General features: G+C 41.9%; 2 protein-coding genes across 2 annotated transcripts; one reads left to right on the plus strand and one right to left on the minus strand.

Annotated features, from left to right (window-relative positions):
* Positions 1–1,517: 1,517 nt before the first annotated feature.
* On the minus strand, positions 1,518–2,918 carry LOC129105735 (nuclear factor 7, ovary-like). Its single transcript, XM_054616907.1, has one exon. It carries the CDS (start codon positions 2,910–2,912, stop codon positions 1,524–1,526), a length of 1,389 nt encoding a protein of 462 aa, XP_054472882.1. The 5' UTR covers positions 2,913–2,918; the 3' UTR covers positions 1,518–1,523.
* Positions 2,919–8,279: 5,361 nt separating this feature from the next.
* Positions 8,280–16,329, plus strand: gdf5 (growth differentiation factor 5). The gene is made up of 2 exons (XM_054617371.1): positions 8,280–8,476; positions 14,556–16,329. The coding sequence occupies exons 1-2, from the start codon at positions 8,371–8,373 to the stop codon at positions 15,536–15,538; spliced, it is 1,089 nt and encodes a 362-aa protein (XP_054473346.1). The 5' UTR covers positions 8,280–8,370; the 3' UTR covers positions 15,539–16,329.
* The last annotated feature ends 3,202 nt before the right edge of the window (positions 16,330–19,531 follow it).

Raw genomic sequence — 19,531 nt, forward strand, 5'->3', positions numbered from 1 at the left:
TATATCGGCTCTAGATATTATTTCAGTTTAATGTAGGAACTATTTTCTTTTAACCAGAATTACCACATAAAACGGCTCAAAACAAGGTCTGTGAGGTATCCTGAGTCATGATTTCTGGAAGGAGACACTGCTGTTTGGTTTTTAAAATGTATTATTTTTGGGGGGGCTTTGAGCATCACAAGCATGTAAAGTTGCATTATATTAGAGATAATTCAGACATCTCTAAAGCAACTCACACCACATTAATCTAGATTGATAAATAGCACTACAGGTAGGACAAAAACATGTATTTTATGTGAACTGTCCCTTTAAAGAATATGCTTTCTAAACATAAACACGTTAGCATTTAGCTCAAAGGAGTTCTGTGCCAGAGTATAACTTCTCAGTCTTGTTATAATGATACCTTCAATTGAAACACACCATTGGGATAAAACATTTAGAACTGAATATCAATACTGCAAAGTAATAAATGCAATTAATACATAAACGCTGACTCCTAACCTTCTTCACTGGACAGCATGAATAAACAATAAGGATCCCAAACAGCTAGTGGAAGGTTTTCAGTCACGAACACCACAAAGGGATTCAAACACATCCACACTCATTCAACACAGCTACTTTTGTAACTTTAATTATAGCGCAACCGTGTGTTTAGTGGACAATGTGACTAATATTTCCAATCATATAGTGAAAGACGGCCCACCGACACATCTGTTCAGCCAAACCTGGGGTATTCTATATTTCCTGCCATCTAAACAAACCTTTTTTTTCCCCAAGAGTGTGATGTTTTTATAAACACAGCGGCAGACTTCCGACAGGACGTGTCTCCAAGGCTCACGGTTATGGAAGGAGGGTGACTGGTAACAAATTGACTCTTTATTTTTATTGGTCTAACCTCACGGCAGACGCTGTCTCGCTGTGCGTTTTTTTAGCAGTGTCACTCACCCCTGTCTGTCTAAATACCAGCAGTGCAGCCTACACACCCGTCTCGCTCTCTGGGTTATTCTGGGCGTGGCGTGGAGAAGCCCGGGGGCGGACAGCAGAGCACAGCGGAGAGCACATTCAAAGAAAGGCTGCAGAGAATCTGGAGTTTCACCATTTATTGAATAGAACTGACAAGATGATCTAATCAGAAGTTTATACTAATAATTATAAAGAGCAAGCAGCAACCTCCAGTACATGAAGGAGTTCCCTCCAGGCGTTCCTGATATATAGCATTCACAAATGGACCGGACGTACAGCATTAAAACAATACAACGTCAAGTCTCGAGCCACGGCTGTTGCATAAAAAAGGCTAAACAAACCAAAACATGAGAAACAATGTGAAATATTTGTACATATGTAGCGATAAAAGAAACAAAGAGCCAATTGTCAAACTAAATAACAACAAAAAGAGAATGAAAACAGTATAACAATAACTGAAATAATACACATATATTTGTAATTATGGGAAAGCAGGAGAACAGGTCCAACTTTAGCGCTTTTAAAAGTAAACATAATGATAATAATCATCCTCTTTATCTCTAACTGCTCTGTTCCACTGTCACACTGATCTTCATCGGTAACATCTTCAGTTTATCAACAGTGTTAATGTATGGAAACATCCTCTCAGTGAAAGTGTGTGTGAAGGTGTGTATGTGTGTGTTAGTATCAGGATCAGAGAACGACAGCTTTCCTCTGTTCCAGTCCAGATTCACTCTGATCCTCTGGAGCTTCTTCTGCACTTTGAGATCAGTGTCTAGACCTGGTGGTGACTGTGCAACGTATTTACCTCCATAGAACCATATTGCCCATAATCCAGACTCTATGTCTCCCTTCCTCTGGACAGACTCTGCTAACACACCCAGTTCCCAGAATGTACTGTCTCCAACATCAACATCCCAGCTGTGAGTCCCTGAGTTAAAGCCCTCAGATCCCAGAACAGACCAGTAATAATCAATCCTCTCTGGATTATCAGGAAGCTGCTGTTCCTCTCCTGGTCTCACACTGGTCAGATCTTCAGACAGGATGAGTTCTGGATCAGCAGTGTTTGGGTCCAGAACCAGAGGAGTGTAGGAGACCATGTCCTTCATCTTGTTCCAGATGTTGAAGGTCAGGTTGCCCAGGTGTTTGGCCTCGTCTATCAGAGCTCCTGAGAGCAGCTGTGGATCCTCCAGCAGGGGGCGCTGCTGGACTCTTTCCACTGCAGCCTTGTAGTTGTTGAGGAATGAGACGTCTTCAGCTCTCAGCTCGTCCTCTGTGGCTCTGACTGTGTCTGAAAGAGCTGCTATCTCTCTGCTCAGAGCCTCCATCTTCTCCTTCATCATCTGACTCTTCTGCTCCTCTTCCTCCCTCAGTGCAGCCATCCTGGCCTCCTCTTCCTCCTCTAGAAACTGGTGGAGCTTCTTAAACTGATCCTGAATCTGCCTCTCTGTGCGTCGGGCCTGGACCTTCATGTGTTCTGCTGTTTGATCAAACTTCACTTTAACTTGTTCACAAACCTTTAACTTCTCCTTTAAGGGCTCCAGAGTTTCCTGAAGTTTCTTCTTGTGTTGTTGAGCAGCTTCATCGATGGGTCTGAATCTGTGGTTGGTGTGTTTCTCTGAATCTCTGCAGACGACACACACTGGCTGCTGATGGTCCAGACAGAAGAGTTTGAGTTTCTCAGAGTGCAGACTGCAGAGAGCCTCTGAAGCTCTCTGATCTCTCTCCTGTAAGAAACTCTCACACAGGTTCTTTAACACCAGGTTACAAGGTGGTTCTTCCTTTGAAGATCTTCTCTTACAAACTGGACACTCCTGTGTTGGTTTCTCTCTCCACCAGCTCTTCAGACAGTCTTTACAGAAGCTGTGGCTACATGACAGAAGAACAGGATCTCTAAAGACTTCATGACAGACCGGACAGCAGTGATCCGCCTCTGATCTGGAAGCCATTTTGTCTCTGAGTGAAGCTGAAAACACAGCAGACAGAAAGAACAGTCAGTCATGGCTCCACCTCCCTCCTCTACTAACTTCACTGAAATCTACTTTCACTTTGAGTCATGTTTTTAGTCAAACTCACGTTCAGTGTGTGGAGTGTCAGCAGGTTGAAGCAGCAGTGTTGTAGTTTTCCTCTTTTCTCTCCTGTAGATGAACTCACTCAGATGAAGTTGTTAGTTTGTTCTGAAGATGAATCTGATCGTCTGGTTTTCAGTCTGTGTGTCTCTCTTTAGTGAGGACGAATAATAAACTGTTTCCTGGTTTGTCTCAGGTGAGTCAGGTGAGGGGTGGAGCTTTGTCACACCTCCTCTGCTGAATGTTGTTGGATCACTTGTAACACTGAGGTGTGTCTCATTCCAAAGTACTGATTTATTGCTGGATATGTAGACTGATAAGAGAGCAGCAGGCTGTTGTAAAAGTTATATTCATGTCCTACTCTACTCGGAAGGTATGTATGTAGACCAGATAAACTTTGGTTTTTAAAGTTAAAATATAATTTAATTAAATCCTGGGAAGATTCTGAGAATGGGGGACAGTGGAACATCGAGGGAAAGGGGTCACATGTTGCTATTGTGGTTTAGTAGTACAATGGAATGGGCTACATGTTCTGTTCTGTATTTTATGAAAGGGTACTAGAGAATACTGTATAAAAAGGGAACATTGAATCAAAGGCTATCTATGGAATATTGGATAAAATAATCCTTTATTAGTCCCGCAGCGGGGAAATTTACAGGATTACAGCAGCATAGAGTAAAGTGCAAAAACAAGAGACATAGTAAAAGAAAAACAAGATAAAATAAAATGAAATAAAAAACAAGTATTATAAATAAGCAATAAAAAACAGTAAAAGAAAAATCCACAATAACTGAAATATTATATGTACAGACAGAAAAACTAAAAGGGTACCAGGGATTCTTGAATTAAAGGGTACCAGAGATTATTGAATACAATACAATACAATACGACTTTATTAATCCACAAGGGCAATTTGATTTTGGGAATAAATAAAAACAGACAAAAATTAAAGGGTACCAGGGATTATTAAATTAAAGGGTACCAGGGTTATTGAATGAAAGGGTACCAGGGTTATTAAATTAAAGGGTACCAGGGACTACCAGGGTTATTGAATGAAAGGGTACCAGGGTTATTGAATTAAAGGGTACCAGGGTTATTGAATGTAAGGGTACCAGGGTCTATTGAATGAGTAGGTATGAGGGAACTTTGGATGAAAACGTACCAAGCAATATTGAAAGAAAGGAAACCAGATAAACTGTAATACTTTCTGGACCCTTTTTGGTAAAAAAAGGAAACTTTTGGGTCTGCTAGCCTTGTGTTCTGGAGAGTGTGACATGCCAAATCTTGGTCCTTTTCAAAATGAATGGAAGTGCAGAAATGTCAGCATGTTCACCTTTTCTGGCTTTAGTTGTGCTTGTTGAGGTGTTAGAATGTTCCCACGGGCACTAAACACTTTCTAGTTAGAGGTATGCATAGAAGCCTGCATCACATCATCATTTAACCCTAACCTCTTCTTCTTGGGTATTGTGTTCTTCGTCGGCTCTCTAAGATGTTGGAACATCTTATATGTTGATCCCCATCGAGTAAGGAAAGCATGGATCAACGACATCAGTTAGAGCGCCAAAGCTGCCTGCTTTGATTTGAACTCCTTCTTCTTCCAGCTCCTCAAGAATCTCTGGGCACCAGGAGTTATTCCCTCAGTAAACATTGTAAACATGAGTTTATGGTCTCAATCTCTAGTTTCAAGTCTTCTTCAATACAGCATGATGTTCATTTAGTAAATGATGCTCCATTTAGAGTCAAACAGACCATAAAGCAGGGGATGCTTTAGGGCGGGGCTACACACTGATTGACAGGTCCACACCAGAGACGTGTACGGCGTCTCTACGTCACTCCTCCTCAGTCCATATATGGTCACTTCCTGTTCACTGGTTGTAAAAAACTAAGATGGCGACGAGCAATTTGTTGAACTAAAGACTTCAAAACATGAGTCCACAACGACTATGTCCACCTCTTATAAACAGTCTATGGGCGTACCTAGCTATCTATGCACGTAGCCACCATATGGCTTTTGGTTAATGTAACAACATGGCCTTCTCTAGCGCCACCTTTAGGCCAAACTTTGCATTTTTACCCATTTAAGTCACTCAAAATAGCTTAATTGTCTTTCCAGCTTTCAGTTTCTTTCAGCGTCACACAGCTGAAACTGAAATTATAGTCAAAGACAATTGATGCTTTCACTTGTGGTTCCTTATATGTCTTATAGCCACAATTATCTGTTATAAAGTCAGTCTGGCACGATTTTGGCTGTAATTACATCTTAACTTTGAAAAGGCTGAGAGAAAAACAACAGCATACTCTGTTAATGCAGATGTATTAGGCTGCGGGGCGTATGTTACTGAGGCTCGTATGTGCTGCAGCTACTCGGCCAGTCACCGTTTCTCACATCCTTTGACTGTTTAGTTGAATCGACTGGATCGGGTTGATTTTATACGCGATCCGTGACAGCCTCGTATTATCCAATCACTTCGGTTCATCCATCATGCCCTCATACGGAGCTGAGCGGTGACAGACAAAGACGGAGAGAAGAGGAAAGAGAGTTGAGGGAGACAGAGAGGGAAAGAGAAACGCTGAACCAGAACACCAGCTCTTGTTTCAAACCACCAGAGACCCTCCTCGACTGCCAACAATCTCCAAATTTGAACCCGAGCTTTCTGGTTGCTAATTAGGAGCATGGTCTAAACTAAATTTATGACACTGAGTTGGCGCTCCTCGTGGCATCATAAATTAAACTGGCAAAGCGTTTTAGAATCAAAAGCTAGGCCCCCCCTGTCCTCCCGCTAAAGGAAGGGAAATTAAAAAACGTTAACGTGGATTTGCACGGGGTCGACTCTGTGACCCCATCTCCATTTTCTGTCATTTCTTTTCTAAAGGCTGAGCAGAAGACAGAAGGTTGCAGAAAGATGTCAGGATCAGTTGTTTAATAATAAGTCTGCCAAAAACTTTATTTGTTTACGTTCAGGTGACAGCGCCCTCTAGTGGACGTAGGGATTATGACTCCAGGTGAGTCTTAATTAGGTGACTGTTACAGAAACACAGAGTCCTCAGAGGGTGAAGGTTGAGGTCGACGGATGATTCAACGAAAATGAAACCTAATTTTAAGGAGGAAGTTGTTGTTTATCACTGTAACCATGGCAACAAACAAGTAAGTTTGAGTACATTTTCTCAATTTCTTTACTTACTTACAATTTTAGGAACTTCACGTGAGGATACTTTATTCATCTCCTACAACACAATTATTTAGTGTTTTCAATTACAATTTTACATCTTACGTATGGTCATTAGTTTGATATAAATCTATGAGGAATAATATATTTAAAGCACATATAATATATTTTCAGACACAAACTATAAATGGCTTCATCATTGAGTTTAGGATTTTATGTATTAGTTTGCAGAAACATTTTTTCTTGCAAATGTGTTGTTAATAACTTAACGGTTCAATGCTATTTATGAACTGATGTTGTGTTCTGGTGGAGAAACGCTAAACCAACACAATACTGGGTTAACTTTACAGTGTATCGATCGGTCGGTATAAGCAGTGTTTCCAAGGATACACCTTTTAAAACAATCAGCGATGAATAGTGAAATGAGTCAAAACCATTTGTTTGACAGTGAAAAATAAAAACCCATTGTATTGGATGGTTTTCTGATCCGGAACCAGTGTTTTCTTTGGCAGCACAATTCAAAATACTAAGTATAAAAAGAGTAGAATCATCTTATAAAACAACCATCATCAAAACCCAGAATGTCCAGATGAAATACAGAGAACACGTGTCCTAAATGCTGTGTGTGTGTGTGTGTGTGTGTGTGTGTGTGTGTGTGTGTGTGTGTGTGTGTGTGTGTGTGTGTGTGTGTGTGTGTGTGTGTGTGTGTGTGTGTGTGTGCTACTTTGCCATCACCTGACACCTCTCTCACCCTTTTGTTTGGACAAAGTGGAAGCCTAGAAAAGCTGCTCACTTCAAATGACATAATGCAAAGTTTTTCTTTTCTCTTGTTCATGCTGATGGAGGTGGTGGTGGTGGTGTGTGTGTGTGTGTGTGTGTGTGTGTGTGTGTGTGTGTGTGGTGGGGGGGTATTGGTTTTTGCCATTTTGGTGTTACAGCTCGAGTGAGTCATCGGTGGAAAGAGGGGAGGAAGATTTGAGAAGAAATATTGCTGTTAAATGACTTTGGACAGCATGACATCACGCAGTAATTAAAACAGCTTTCTGGAATTCCGTTTCCAGTTCCTGCTCAGGTTTGTTGGAGCATTTTCTTTTCTCGAGCACCTGCAGGTTGGTGTGTGAGTGAAATATTTTCACTGGACGGGGTTCAAACTTTGAAGGGAAAGAGAGGAAAAAAAAAAAAAAAAAAAAAAAAAAAAAAAAAAAAAAAAAAGAGGCAGCGGCATTACGCCATTCTTGCCTCTCTTGGAAAAAAAAAAAAAAAAAAAAAGTGGGATTTAAAGAAAGTTCCTTAGAAGATATCCAGCAGAACCGTGGAGTCTACCCGGGTTCTCCTCAGCCCAGAGTCTGTGATCCCTGCTCCACACACACCAGGATCTCTGCAGCACTATGGTTCTCACACATGACGGATGGGAAGAAAAGGGTTTGCAGGATTTGTTTCTTCAACTTATAAAACCCAGTCATAGTCCACATCTTTGCCTTTATGTCTGCAGCCGCTTGCAGACGGGAGACGCGCTTTTTATCCATCTCAGCTCCGGCAGAGCGCAGGGGAGACTCAGAGGATGAGAGGCTCTGGACAAACACCACCTCTTCTGCTTCTTCTTCTTCTTCTTCTGCTGCTTCTTCTGCTTCTAACCCCTCAGGTTTAACTCATTCTGCGCTTCACTGCCATGACGGCCTGGCAAGAGGCACAAGGGCTTTAGGATGAAAGCTGGGACGCGTCTCTGTCTTCTGCTGAGCTGCTGGACTCTCCTTCACCTGCTGCACCCCGTCCTGGGGTCGCTCAGACCGGCCGACCACCACCACCACCACCACCACCACCACCACCACCACCGGGAGGCTGTGGAAGGACAGCAGCCCCACCTTGGAGCCGGTGTGCGCGCTCACAGACCGGCACCGGGGAGGATTACGCGCATCCGTGCAGAGGCCGTGCGCCCTTGGGTGCCCGGCGGGGACGCGCACACTAAAGCGCGCTCTCCTGCGGGTTTCAGCGCACATGCAGGTGGAGGTGCAGGTGCAGGTGGAGGTGGAGGCTCACCGGGGAGGAGGGTGGGGAAAGCTGCTCCAGGGCCTCCGCAGAGAGCCATCCGTGCGCAAAAGAGTCGGGGCGTCGGCAGCAGGAGCGACCGGGAGGAGAACCACAGACAGCCGCTGGTGGTTCCTCACGACTACATGCTGTCCCTGTACTGGTCTCTGACCAGTGGGGACCTGAACAGCAGCGCGCTGCACGACGCGGGGCTGGCCAACACCATCACCAGCGTGGTGGATAAAGGACAAGGTGCGTCTCCATCCTCCACTCCATCCTCCTCTCCATCCTCCTCTCCTCTCCATCCTCCTCTCCATCCTCCTCTCCATCCTCCATCTCCTCTCCATACTATACAACTACAGACAATAACTACACATACTATACAACTACACAGACAATAAATACACATACTATACAACTACACAGACAATAAATACACATACTATACAACTACACAGACAATAAATACACATACTATACAACTACACAGACAATAAATACACATACTATACAACTACACAGACAATAAATACACATACTATACAACTACACAGACAATAAATACACATACTATACAACTACACAGACAATAAATACACATACTATACAACTACACAGACAATAAATACACATACTATACAACTACACAGACAATAAATACACATACTATACAACTACACAGACAATAAATACACATACTATACAACTACACAGACAATAAATACATACATACAACTATACAATAAATACACAGACAATAAATACACATACTATACAACTACACAGACAATAAATACACATACTATACAACTACACAGACAATAAATACACATACTATACAACTACACAGACAATAAATACACATACTATACAACTACACAGACAATAAATACACATACTATACAACTACACAGACAATAAATACACATACTATACAACTACACAGACAATAAATACACATACTATACAACTACACAGACAATAAATACACATACTATACAACTACACAGACAATAAATACACATACTATACAACTACACAGACAATAAATACACATACTATACAAATCGTCCAATACATCGTTCCATATTCGGTTTTGTTGAGCACATAGAACAAACGTTTCTTCCAAAAAAACAGCTAAAAAAACGTTTTGTTTCTTTTTGGAACTGATCAAATGTGACACAATGTGATATATCTTAATTCTTGTGATATACATTATCTTTAAATACTTCTCATGTGGCTCTTCCATGTGATGTGTGCACTAACACTGCCTCAGCTTTACATTAACACTGTATGTGGTATGGATTGGGAAGGTAAAGTCGACAGCGTTGCACACTCAAAATGCAACTGTGCATCTCCTGCTTATTTCTCCTTGGGTTTGAAGCATGTTGGTCATTGATATGATCTGAGTTATTTCTCAGAAAAAACCTGGCAAAAGAAGGGACACAACAGCTGGTGCATGATCCAAAGATTCAAAGGTTGGGAATGAGGAGGAGGGTTTTTTTTGGGTGTCTGATCTCCGGGCTGGGAGTGTGGAGAGGACCGGAGGTCAAACACCCGTCTGGAGGTTACTAGAGGAGGCCAGCGCAGGGAACAGGGCTGTAAATTGTCTGGATGCAGACATGTCTGTGTTGGGGAGTCCATGAGGTAAGAGGGTTGGAGCATCTGGAGGGGAGTCCGGAGGGGAGCGATGGGAGAAGAGATGACTCTGTTACTCATAACTACGCTGAGCTGACTTCAAAGCTGCAGGAAGCTGCTGCAGGAAGCTGCTGCAGGCTGAGTGAGCTATCACACAGCCAAACGTCACTCCAGCATGTGAGAAGATTGATACCAAACTGTGTGCTAAGTATGTAGCTGGAGCCAGTTAGCTTAGTTTAGCATACAGACTGGAAACCAGGGGAAACAGCTAGCCTGGATCTGTTCAAAGGCAACAAAACCAACCAATAACGCTCATTAATAAGTTATATCTTCTTGTTCTTTTCATTTTTTTTATCCAGTCAAACCAGAGTTTAAAATCGTCAGTTTGTTGAGTTATATCCTGGATTAGATTTGATGTTTTTACACTTTGGTTTTTGTACAGATTAAACAACGTGTTAGTGAGCTGCCAGGTGGACATCTCAGGCTAGCTGTTTCCAGTCTTAATGCTAAGCTAAGCTAAGAAGCTGCTCGCCACGGCTTCATCAATCTCGTCATGCAATTTTCAGCAAATTTTATAAAAAATTGCAGATTTTTTTAACAGAATTCTTCCCCTGAACTTTAATTTTGACTGCTTCTCATTCAGCCGTGAATATGTAATATTAGTAAGAAATATTTTGGATTTGAAACCAGGTATTCAGGGGCCCTTGAACACACATGTACACAATACGTACTTATACGTATTTATGTGTGTGCAGTTGCATTATGGTTTCTGTGTGTTTCTAGCCATCTGGTCAGTCACTGGCAGCACTGCTGCTGTCAGTGATATACGGCCTCAGGAGGGTAAATAAACACTCCTCGCAGCCACAAGTAGGGTGGCCCCCCAGTGTAATGTTATCTTTACGGTGTAAAACTGTTTAAAACAATGTTTAAATGACCAGAGTTTAATATTTCTAGCCCGGCTAAAGGTTTACATTTCAAGCACTTAATGTACTTTTAATTTGGGCTTTATTTGTTTAGTGTGTCCTCAGCAAATGGCCGGTGACCTCCTCCGCATGTTGAGGGGGTGAGCGAAGGTGTAACTGATGGCCTGACACACTCTTCCCTCTCACTCGTACACAGTAACTCACTTCCCCTTTACTTTCTCTGCCTTTATACCGCTCTTGTATTTTGTCACATGTTGCTTGGATGGTTTTAATGCTTTCAGATCAGTTGAATAAGCAAAGAGAGCAGAGAGAAAATAAACAAGGGAGGACTAAAAAAAGTAAAGGAAGAAAAACTTAAAAAAAGTAAAGGAAGAAAAACTTATTCTTGCATTGTTTTGTTTACATATCAATGCTAGTAGCCTGATTAACAGAAAAAAACATCTTTGTACAATGCAATAGAGTTCAACAGCACAACAAACTAGTTCCTCCAAAATGCTCTCTCTAAAACAGAATGCAGGACGGCTCCAACAAACACCAAACGTTCACCGAGCAGACCGATGTGTGAAACGAGAAGCAAATGTTGATTTATTTGTCACCTAAGTTCCATAATTAAGTAACGCTTCTTCCATAGTTATTTTAACCCAAACAACGGTCTTTTCCTCAACCTAACCAAGTTGTTTCCTGTGAAGCCGAGGTTTAAATTGAAAAACTGTCTGCATGAAACAAGCAGAATTAAACACATGTTATTGGACTTTCATATGAAACACGCCAAAAATGAGGAATACCTTTTTTGTAAGATATCATGCGAATAGTTGTCCACATTAACTGCTGCAAAAACTAAGACGAGACCAGCTCTGCTGCAGACTGGAGGGAATTATTTTCCAACTCCTCCACCAGCCTCCACCTCCCACGGTTCATGACTTTGCATCCTTCTTTACAAACAAGGTCAGAGTGGCCAGTTAACAGAACCACCCAACTGCACTGCCTATCCACCGATTGCTGGATTTGTTGGCAGCCTTTGACACGATGATCCACCAAATCACTCTGTCCACCCTCCCAGAATAGGGCATCTACGGGGCAGCACCACTCTAGTTTGGGTCCTACATTAATGAGCGATCCTTTAAATTGGCATGGCAATGAGAAGAGTACAAGCGTCACTTTCTTTCCACTGGGGTACCACAACGACCTGTGCCTGGTCCCCTACGCTTCTCAATGTACACCACCTCCTTTGGCGTGATTATTCACTCAATTACATTTTTTTTTCTTACCACTGCTACGCTGATGAAACCCAGCTCTATCTGTTCAAACCAGGTGGCAACCTCTGGTTCTGCCGTGTGAAGGCAAAGCTTCATGTGTTAAAGCTGCATTCTCTCTGCTGTCCACCAGGGGGCGACTCCTCTGGTTGTATAGAAGTCTATGAGAAAATGACTCTACTTCTCTCTTGATTTATTCCCTCAGTAAACATTGTAAACATGAGTTTATGGTCTCAATCTCTAGTTTCAAGTCTTCTTCAATACAGCATGATGTTCATTTAGTAAATGATGCTCCATTTAGAGTCAAACAGACCATAAAGCAGGGGATGCTTTAGGGCGGGGCTACACACTGATTGACAGGTCGACACCAGAGACGTTTACAGTATCTCTACTTCAATCCTCCGCATTCCAAATATAGTAACTTCCGTTCATTGGCTGCAAAAGAACAACATGGCGACGCTGAATCGCCGATTCAGAAAATCACTTTTAAGGGACTTTTTTAATCAATTCTGGAGAACGTCCTCTCCCAGAACACGAGGAACCGTGAGTGACGTAAGCGTACGATGATTGGTCGAACACATGAGCCAACCGCTATTTTTAGAAACCCTGATCCACCAGAAGCACAAAGGCTAATAACCCTGAAGTCGATTCCAACTGAAATTGCAAAAAGGTCATTTTGTGATGGCTCTTGTGCTTGTGTTTGTATGATTGTGGCGTATTACTTAAAAGCTCAGAGAAGCTTGTGGAACATAGCACAAGTCACTAATGCACCCGCCTAACTGAGGTTCCTCATTCAGGTTCATGAGCCTTCTTGTTCACTACGATCTGCATATGAACCATCTTATTACGTTATCAAACTTGATTCAGTCAGCAGAATCCCTTTCTGTCTTCAAAACTGTTCTTACTTCACAATCTAAGTCCTACCTCTTCCTAACCTATTACTCTCTCTCTCTCTCTCTCTCCATCTCATGACACTTCCTCTTCCTCAAAATAAGAAAAAAAGGAATATATTAGCCACTTATATGTCACTTAATGCACCTGCAAGCCTTGTGTTACCTGTGTCAGGTGCACAATAAACGGAGTGTTGAGGCATTTAGTCTCAAAGGCTTCTCCCTTATCTACTGTGGCTCGGACTGAAACTCATTTGCATGTGGCAAAATGAAATAATGAAAATCTAAATCATAACTCTTTACAATTGTCGGATTAATTGTAAAGTGTTTTATTAGATAATAAAATGGTAATTGAGTGCACATACCCATCACTTAATAATTCCAGTTTGACTTTAAAACAAACACCTGACAGTTCATCTGAACTTTCGTCCTTTGTTTTTAAAGTACGTGACTCTCGGTTTGAGCTTTAATCAGATCTTCCACAGAGAAGTGCCAGGATGTGTGTGTGTGTGTGTGTGTGTGTGTGTGTGTGTGTGTGTGTGTGTGTGTGTGTGTGTGTGTGTGTGTGTGTGTGTGTGTGTGTGTTGTCGATGGTTTGTTTCCTCTACAGCAGATGCTGGTTAACTGTCTTTCGGCAGTTAAATAGCTGCAGGTCCATAATAACAGGCCTGTTTACAGTCCGATGTGGTCTCCCTGTCTGGTTCCAATGTACTTGCAATGCATGCTTAAGTCCTGGATGGGAAGGAGAGAGGAATGACGTGAGAAGAAGGGAGCAGAGTGGAGAGATCTGCTGTTTCTGATGTGCGTGTGTGTGTGTGTGTGTGTGTGTGTGTGTGTGTGTGTGTGTGCGTGTGTGTGTGTGTGTGTGTGTGTGTGTGTGTGTGTGTGTGTGTGTGTGTGTGTGTGTGTGTGTGTGTGTGTGTGTGTGTGTGTGTGCGCGTGTGTGTACTTTAGTGGATTTCATTACTGGATTCCATTTGGACATGGAAGTTCACTGGTTTCCCTCACCGACAGCAAATGAAAACATTGCACACCATTCAGTTCATTCCTGCTGATGTGTTTGTGCTTATGTGTTTATATATATATGTGTGTGTGTGTGTGTGTGTGTGTGTGTGTGTGTGTGTGTGTGTGTGTGTGTGTGTGTGTGTGTGTGTGTGTGTGTGTCTACCTGCAGAGGGAGACTATTAACATGCTGAAAGGAAATGTGTAAATATTTTTGTTATTCTTGCCCTTGACTGTGTTTTTCTTGTGGTATGTGTGTGCATTAAAGCTACAACCAACTACCGCATTTACCACAGCCCAAAGCGATGTTTCTAAATGTCCAACAGTCAAAATCCAAAGATTTTCATTCCATATGACAAAGGAAAGCAATAAATAATCCTCATCTGAGGATCTGGAACCAGCAAATGTTTTGTAAAAGTTTAGCTTGAGAAGAAAACAAAGTTGCAGATTCATTTTCTGTTGATTGACTAATCGATCAGTCGAAATTTGTCTTTGCAGCTATCTGTGCATGCGTGTGTGTTTCTACATCTGTGTTCATGTAAATCGTTTACTTCCTTCCGTGTGTAGTCGCCTCTCCGTCAGTTGGAACTCATGCGTCTGTGTCTTTGTCTGTCCTCCCTCACAGACGAGCGTGGGCCACAGCTCAGACGGCAGAGGTATCACTTCAACGTCAGCTCTCTGGAACGAGACGGGCTCCTGGGGGCCGAACTACGCATCCTGAGGAAGCGCCTGTCTGACCCCCGCAGGGCCTCAATGGGATCCACAGCCGCTGACGGAGGCGGCGGAGGAATCTCGTCCCCGTGCCTGAAGCTGTACACCTGCGCTTCAGGTAAACAACTGGCTGTTCTGCTCCAGACGAAGACCGCGGAGGATCTGCTCGGCGGAGGCGGATTCGGAGGCAAATGGGAAGTGTTTGATGTTTGGAAAATCTTCAAAGGCTTCAAAAACCAGCAGAACCAGCACTCCCAGCAGCTGTGCTTTGAACTGGAGGCCCTGGAGCACAGAGGCGGTCGCCCCGTGGACCTGCGTGCTCTGGGGTTCGCCCGACCCGGCAGGACCAACAAGGAAAAGGCATTCTTCCTGGCGTTTGGCAAAAGCAAGAAGCGTGACCTTTTCTACAACGAGATCAAAGCGCGATCAGGCCATGACAACAAAACCGTCTACGAATACCTGTTCACCCAGCGGCGAATGCGCAGAGCTCCTGCTGCGAGGGCGGCTAAAAAACCTCTGCAGCAGCAGCCGCCTTCACTTCAGATCCTCCCCCAACACCAGGTGGTGAAGATGCAGACGAGGCCGCGGTGTCACCGGAGACGACTCCATGTGAACTTCAAAGAGATGGGCTGGGACGACTGGATCATCGCGCCGCTGGAGTACGAGGCCTTTCACTGCGACGGCGTCTGCGACTTCCCCATCCGCTCGCACCTGGAGCCGACCAACCACGCCATCATACAGACCCTGATGAACTCAATGGACCCGGATTCGACGCCGCCCACCTGCTGCGTCCCGACTCGACTCAGCCCAATCAGCATACTCTACATCGACTCGGCCAACAACGTCGTCTACAAGCAGTATGAGGACATGGTGGTGGAGTCGTGTGGCTGCAGGTAGCAGAGAAAGGTGGGACAAAGAGCGAGACAGAAAGACAGACAGATCCTGCCCTCCACTTTGAGGGAAGATAGACATGTTTGATCAAACCTAAAATGAGAAGATCAACACTGAGCAAAACGGCTCATATCTCAAGCTGATTGGGACCGAACTCACTGCTATGCAACAGACATTACTCTTCACACTCAAGTGGACTATCAGACTGCATACCAAAGACGGCTAGACACTGTTCAAGACTAAACAGAGAAAGATGAACTCGCGGGGGTGATGCTCTTTAACGCCCACTCACTGAAACTAGTGTATGATGTTGATGGCGACGAGGAAGATGCAGCCGAGAGAAGCCAAAAAACAACCAGAGACACTTTTGGATTAAAGTTCTGGTCTCATATTAGACTCAAAACCGATTGTTACTGCTTTTGTTTTCTCTCTTGAGATTTGTATCTGTGTTCTGATTGATGTAAAAAGTTTGTGTGTAACAGAATTGCTATTGAAACATTAGAGAATTATACTCAAAAATGCCCTTTTTTTCAGCACTTCTCTGCCATTGTGCCCTTTGCCCATTCAGATGCAACAATGAAGAGTAATTTGTGTGTCTTATCCAAGACTTTTTTTAGGAAGCATGCAAAGAATTTCTGATGTATAAATACAGGCCAGTGATGAAGTGCATATCTGACCTGCTCCAAATGTGGGAAAGTTGCATAAACTACTCTTCAATAAAAAATGTCTAATTGTCCGAGCTCCAAACTCCTATCAGTCCGAACCTCTGCCCCCCAGACTCTGTAGACTAAACTATCACAGGAATTCACAAGACTTACAGAGGCCAAATCACAATTTAACCCAAAAGTGACTCTGTTCAGTTTCCTCAAAGTGTTTTTGAGGTCGGTTTTTAAACTGCTGCCAGTTTGGTGGACAGTCACAAGTAGTTCCAAGAAGTTGGGCAATGGAAATGAATTATGAAAACAGGTATTAAAAACACTTTTCTTTCTCAATTACCTTTGTTAATTGCAACCGGGAACTTGTATTTATAGCTATCATGTTTTATACATCTCAGTTAACGTTAACTATGCGAAAATCACATCAAACACATCCATTCCCTGTAGGCTCGATTCATTTTCATTTTGTTCTCCATGAGCACGGTTGCTGACGGCCCAAATGCCGAATTCGAGGCTCCAAAGCTGTAGCGCACTAACCAATAGGTGACGTCACGTTGACTATGTCCTTTTTTTATATACAGTCTGTGGTTTTTGGTCTGAATTATTATATTGTCAGAAGGCTATGGATTAATTTGCTCTTTTATTGGTCAGAAGAAGCTGTTGAATCTTCTTTCGGGTGTCCTGTTTATTAATTACTTATTAAATATATTAGTGACATACATGAGAGCCAATCAGAAAGCTAAAAAGAATTTAAACAAAATGGGAAACAGAAATGACATAGAGAGAGGACAAAGCAGGTCTAAAGTTAGTGCAAAAATGCTGTGCGTATAATCCCCAAAACAAATGGTAGAATTCCAGTCAACATACAAGACTTGATCCAAAATTTTACAAAAAATGTTTACAAAGAAATCAGCGTTATTTTTGCTATGTAACACATGAAAAAAGCAGCAGCACTTTTCTGTCAGTGTTTCATAAAGTCAGCAGCAAGCGCACCTGTCCGCCTGCCAATTGTAAAACTCCAAAACCATTGGACGGAGCCATCTGCACCGAGCGAATGGCTTGTTTCTCTTGGAGACGGAGTGATGTAAGCATTTCCTTTAATCAAAGCTGTGGCATGCCAGTGGTATTACCCCCCCTCGCTCAAAACCTGAACTGACAAGGCGAAGGTGGGGAGAGAGGCTGAGCAGACTGGACTTAAACAACTTAAGAATTCATCTTCCAGCTTGAAATCAGGAATTTCGGATTAAAAAATTACAATGTGCAGAGCTTTTGAGGAAGTGTCTGGATAGATGTATGAAGACAGACAGGAGCTTGGGAATACCAGCACTGTTCAGGTTGTGTTGTAATCCCAAAGCAACTCATTTGTCCTCAGGACACATGTTGAAGCCTTCTTTTTAACATTAACACATAATGACATTTTTTTTATTTAAAATCATGCCACAGTTTTCTTTATCACTTCTAGAGATGTAAAACGTCAGCTTTAGTCTTTGTATATGTTGGCTTTGAATGAAATGATAAATATGTTTGTTTAAAGGAGGTGATTTATTGCACTTGTGATTTGTGTGTTGATTAACAATCAGCTCATTCTTTTCAGATGCGGGAAGGAACCCATTCACTCAGACTTGACAGACCCAAATTTAGCTGCGTACAACAAATGCCACAGATAAGGAGTCTTGCAGTGTTAGGGTTAGGTTGTTATCTTTTTCTCAGCCTGAGACCCACTTTAAAAAACCAAGGCCAAACCCATGTCCATGTGAACATATTGCTTGTTTAATATGTTTTAAAACATAACTATATTTAGAAAGGTATGAGCTTTGCCATAAAGATGTAACATCACTGGTACATTTCAAGTCATTGCACTGTTGTATAACAAAGTCTACAGTCAAGCTTAAAGCTCTGTGAGACTTTGAGCTAAATCAGATCAGAATCAGAAACTGTTTATTGCCAAGTACATTACACATACAAGGAATTTGGCTAGGTGAATGCTGCAGAACAATAAACACAGTACAATAGTATAAGACATAATTTAAAAATAGAAAATATGAGAATTTACAATTAAATATGGCAAAAAAACAAACAAATAAGAGTATGTTATAAGAAGTATGTTATCAAATGCAAACATTGTCAAGGTAACATGCTCAAAATAACAACTCCAACATGCTGAGACTAAGCAATGTTTACCACATTCACCATCTATGTTAAGCATTTTATCATGCTAATATTTGCGAAATAGCACAAAGTGTCCCTGATGGTGTCTGTTGTTCTGCACCTATTTGTGCATAAACCAAAGTATTTTCACTTGATAATGGAATGAGATAAAGTGAAACTTCTTTATTTGCACAACAATTAGTGAGAGCAGCTGTTAGAAATGGAAATCTTAGGTCTCAGGCTTTTTAGTAATAAAATGTTGTATAAATGAGGCTATGAATGATCTATGAACAAACCCTCTGTAAAAACCTTCAGAATATAGAGAGGAATGAGACTGTAAAGTCTGCTTTGTGTGCATGGATCAGAGTCTGAGAAAAAACTCATTTAGAGAAAATGTCCTTTAAAGATATGTTTTGTTAAATTACATACATTTTGAAGACTCTACAGGTGAATAGGGTAAGAAATTACTAATAGATATCAACATGAAACTTCACCAGTTTATTACTTATATAAAGAACATTATTTTTTGTGTTACAAGTTTTCTGAAATGTTATGTTTTAATATGCAAAGTAGGCGTTATCTAATAGTAACTTTTGTTGAATTTAGGAGAAATTTGCAGACGCAAATAGACAAAGTAGCGAAATAAACACCTAAATGTGTATTTTGGATGTTTTCTTCCCTCTAGTATGAAAGGAAACATCAAAATAGACTAAAATCTCAAAATTGACCGGCTAATGAATAAAGATTGGTTTTGCCTGAAGTGTCTATCTTCCCATTCAATTGTCACATTTCAACAATCTTTGTCAAAATCCTTCAAGGAACTTCCAAAGTTCTGGTCTCATAAATTCTTGAAGTAACTATCAAGACAAACTTGTTCGTGGCTGCTACTGCGGCCCTCTAAACAGAGTCCTAACAAGTTGAAAGAGGTATTGAGGTAGATTGTTGTTAAATGCACATAACAGTATTCCCTACAGAGAGAGCGCCTGGCTTTAATTATCACACATTTCCACACATTAGCCCATCTGAGATACAGGCACAGGATTATACAAACAGCTGATTTAAATCTCCATGTATGATTTATGGCGACTGATATTTCCTATGATTTATGACAATGTAAAAGTGTGCTGGCTCGACAGGAAATGAAACATAATTGGGAAATTGACTTCACGGTATGCTTTCTGTTATGTTTTTTCCT

This window comes from Anoplopoma fimbria, chromosome 17, assembly GCF_027596085.1.
Source record: "Anoplopoma fimbria isolate UVic2021 breed Golden Eagle Sablefish chromosome 17, Afim_UVic_2022, whole genome shotgun sequence".
Classification (NCBI taxonomy): domain Eukaryota; kingdom Metazoa; phylum Chordata; class Actinopteri; order Perciformes; family Anoplopomatidae; genus Anoplopoma; species Anoplopoma fimbria.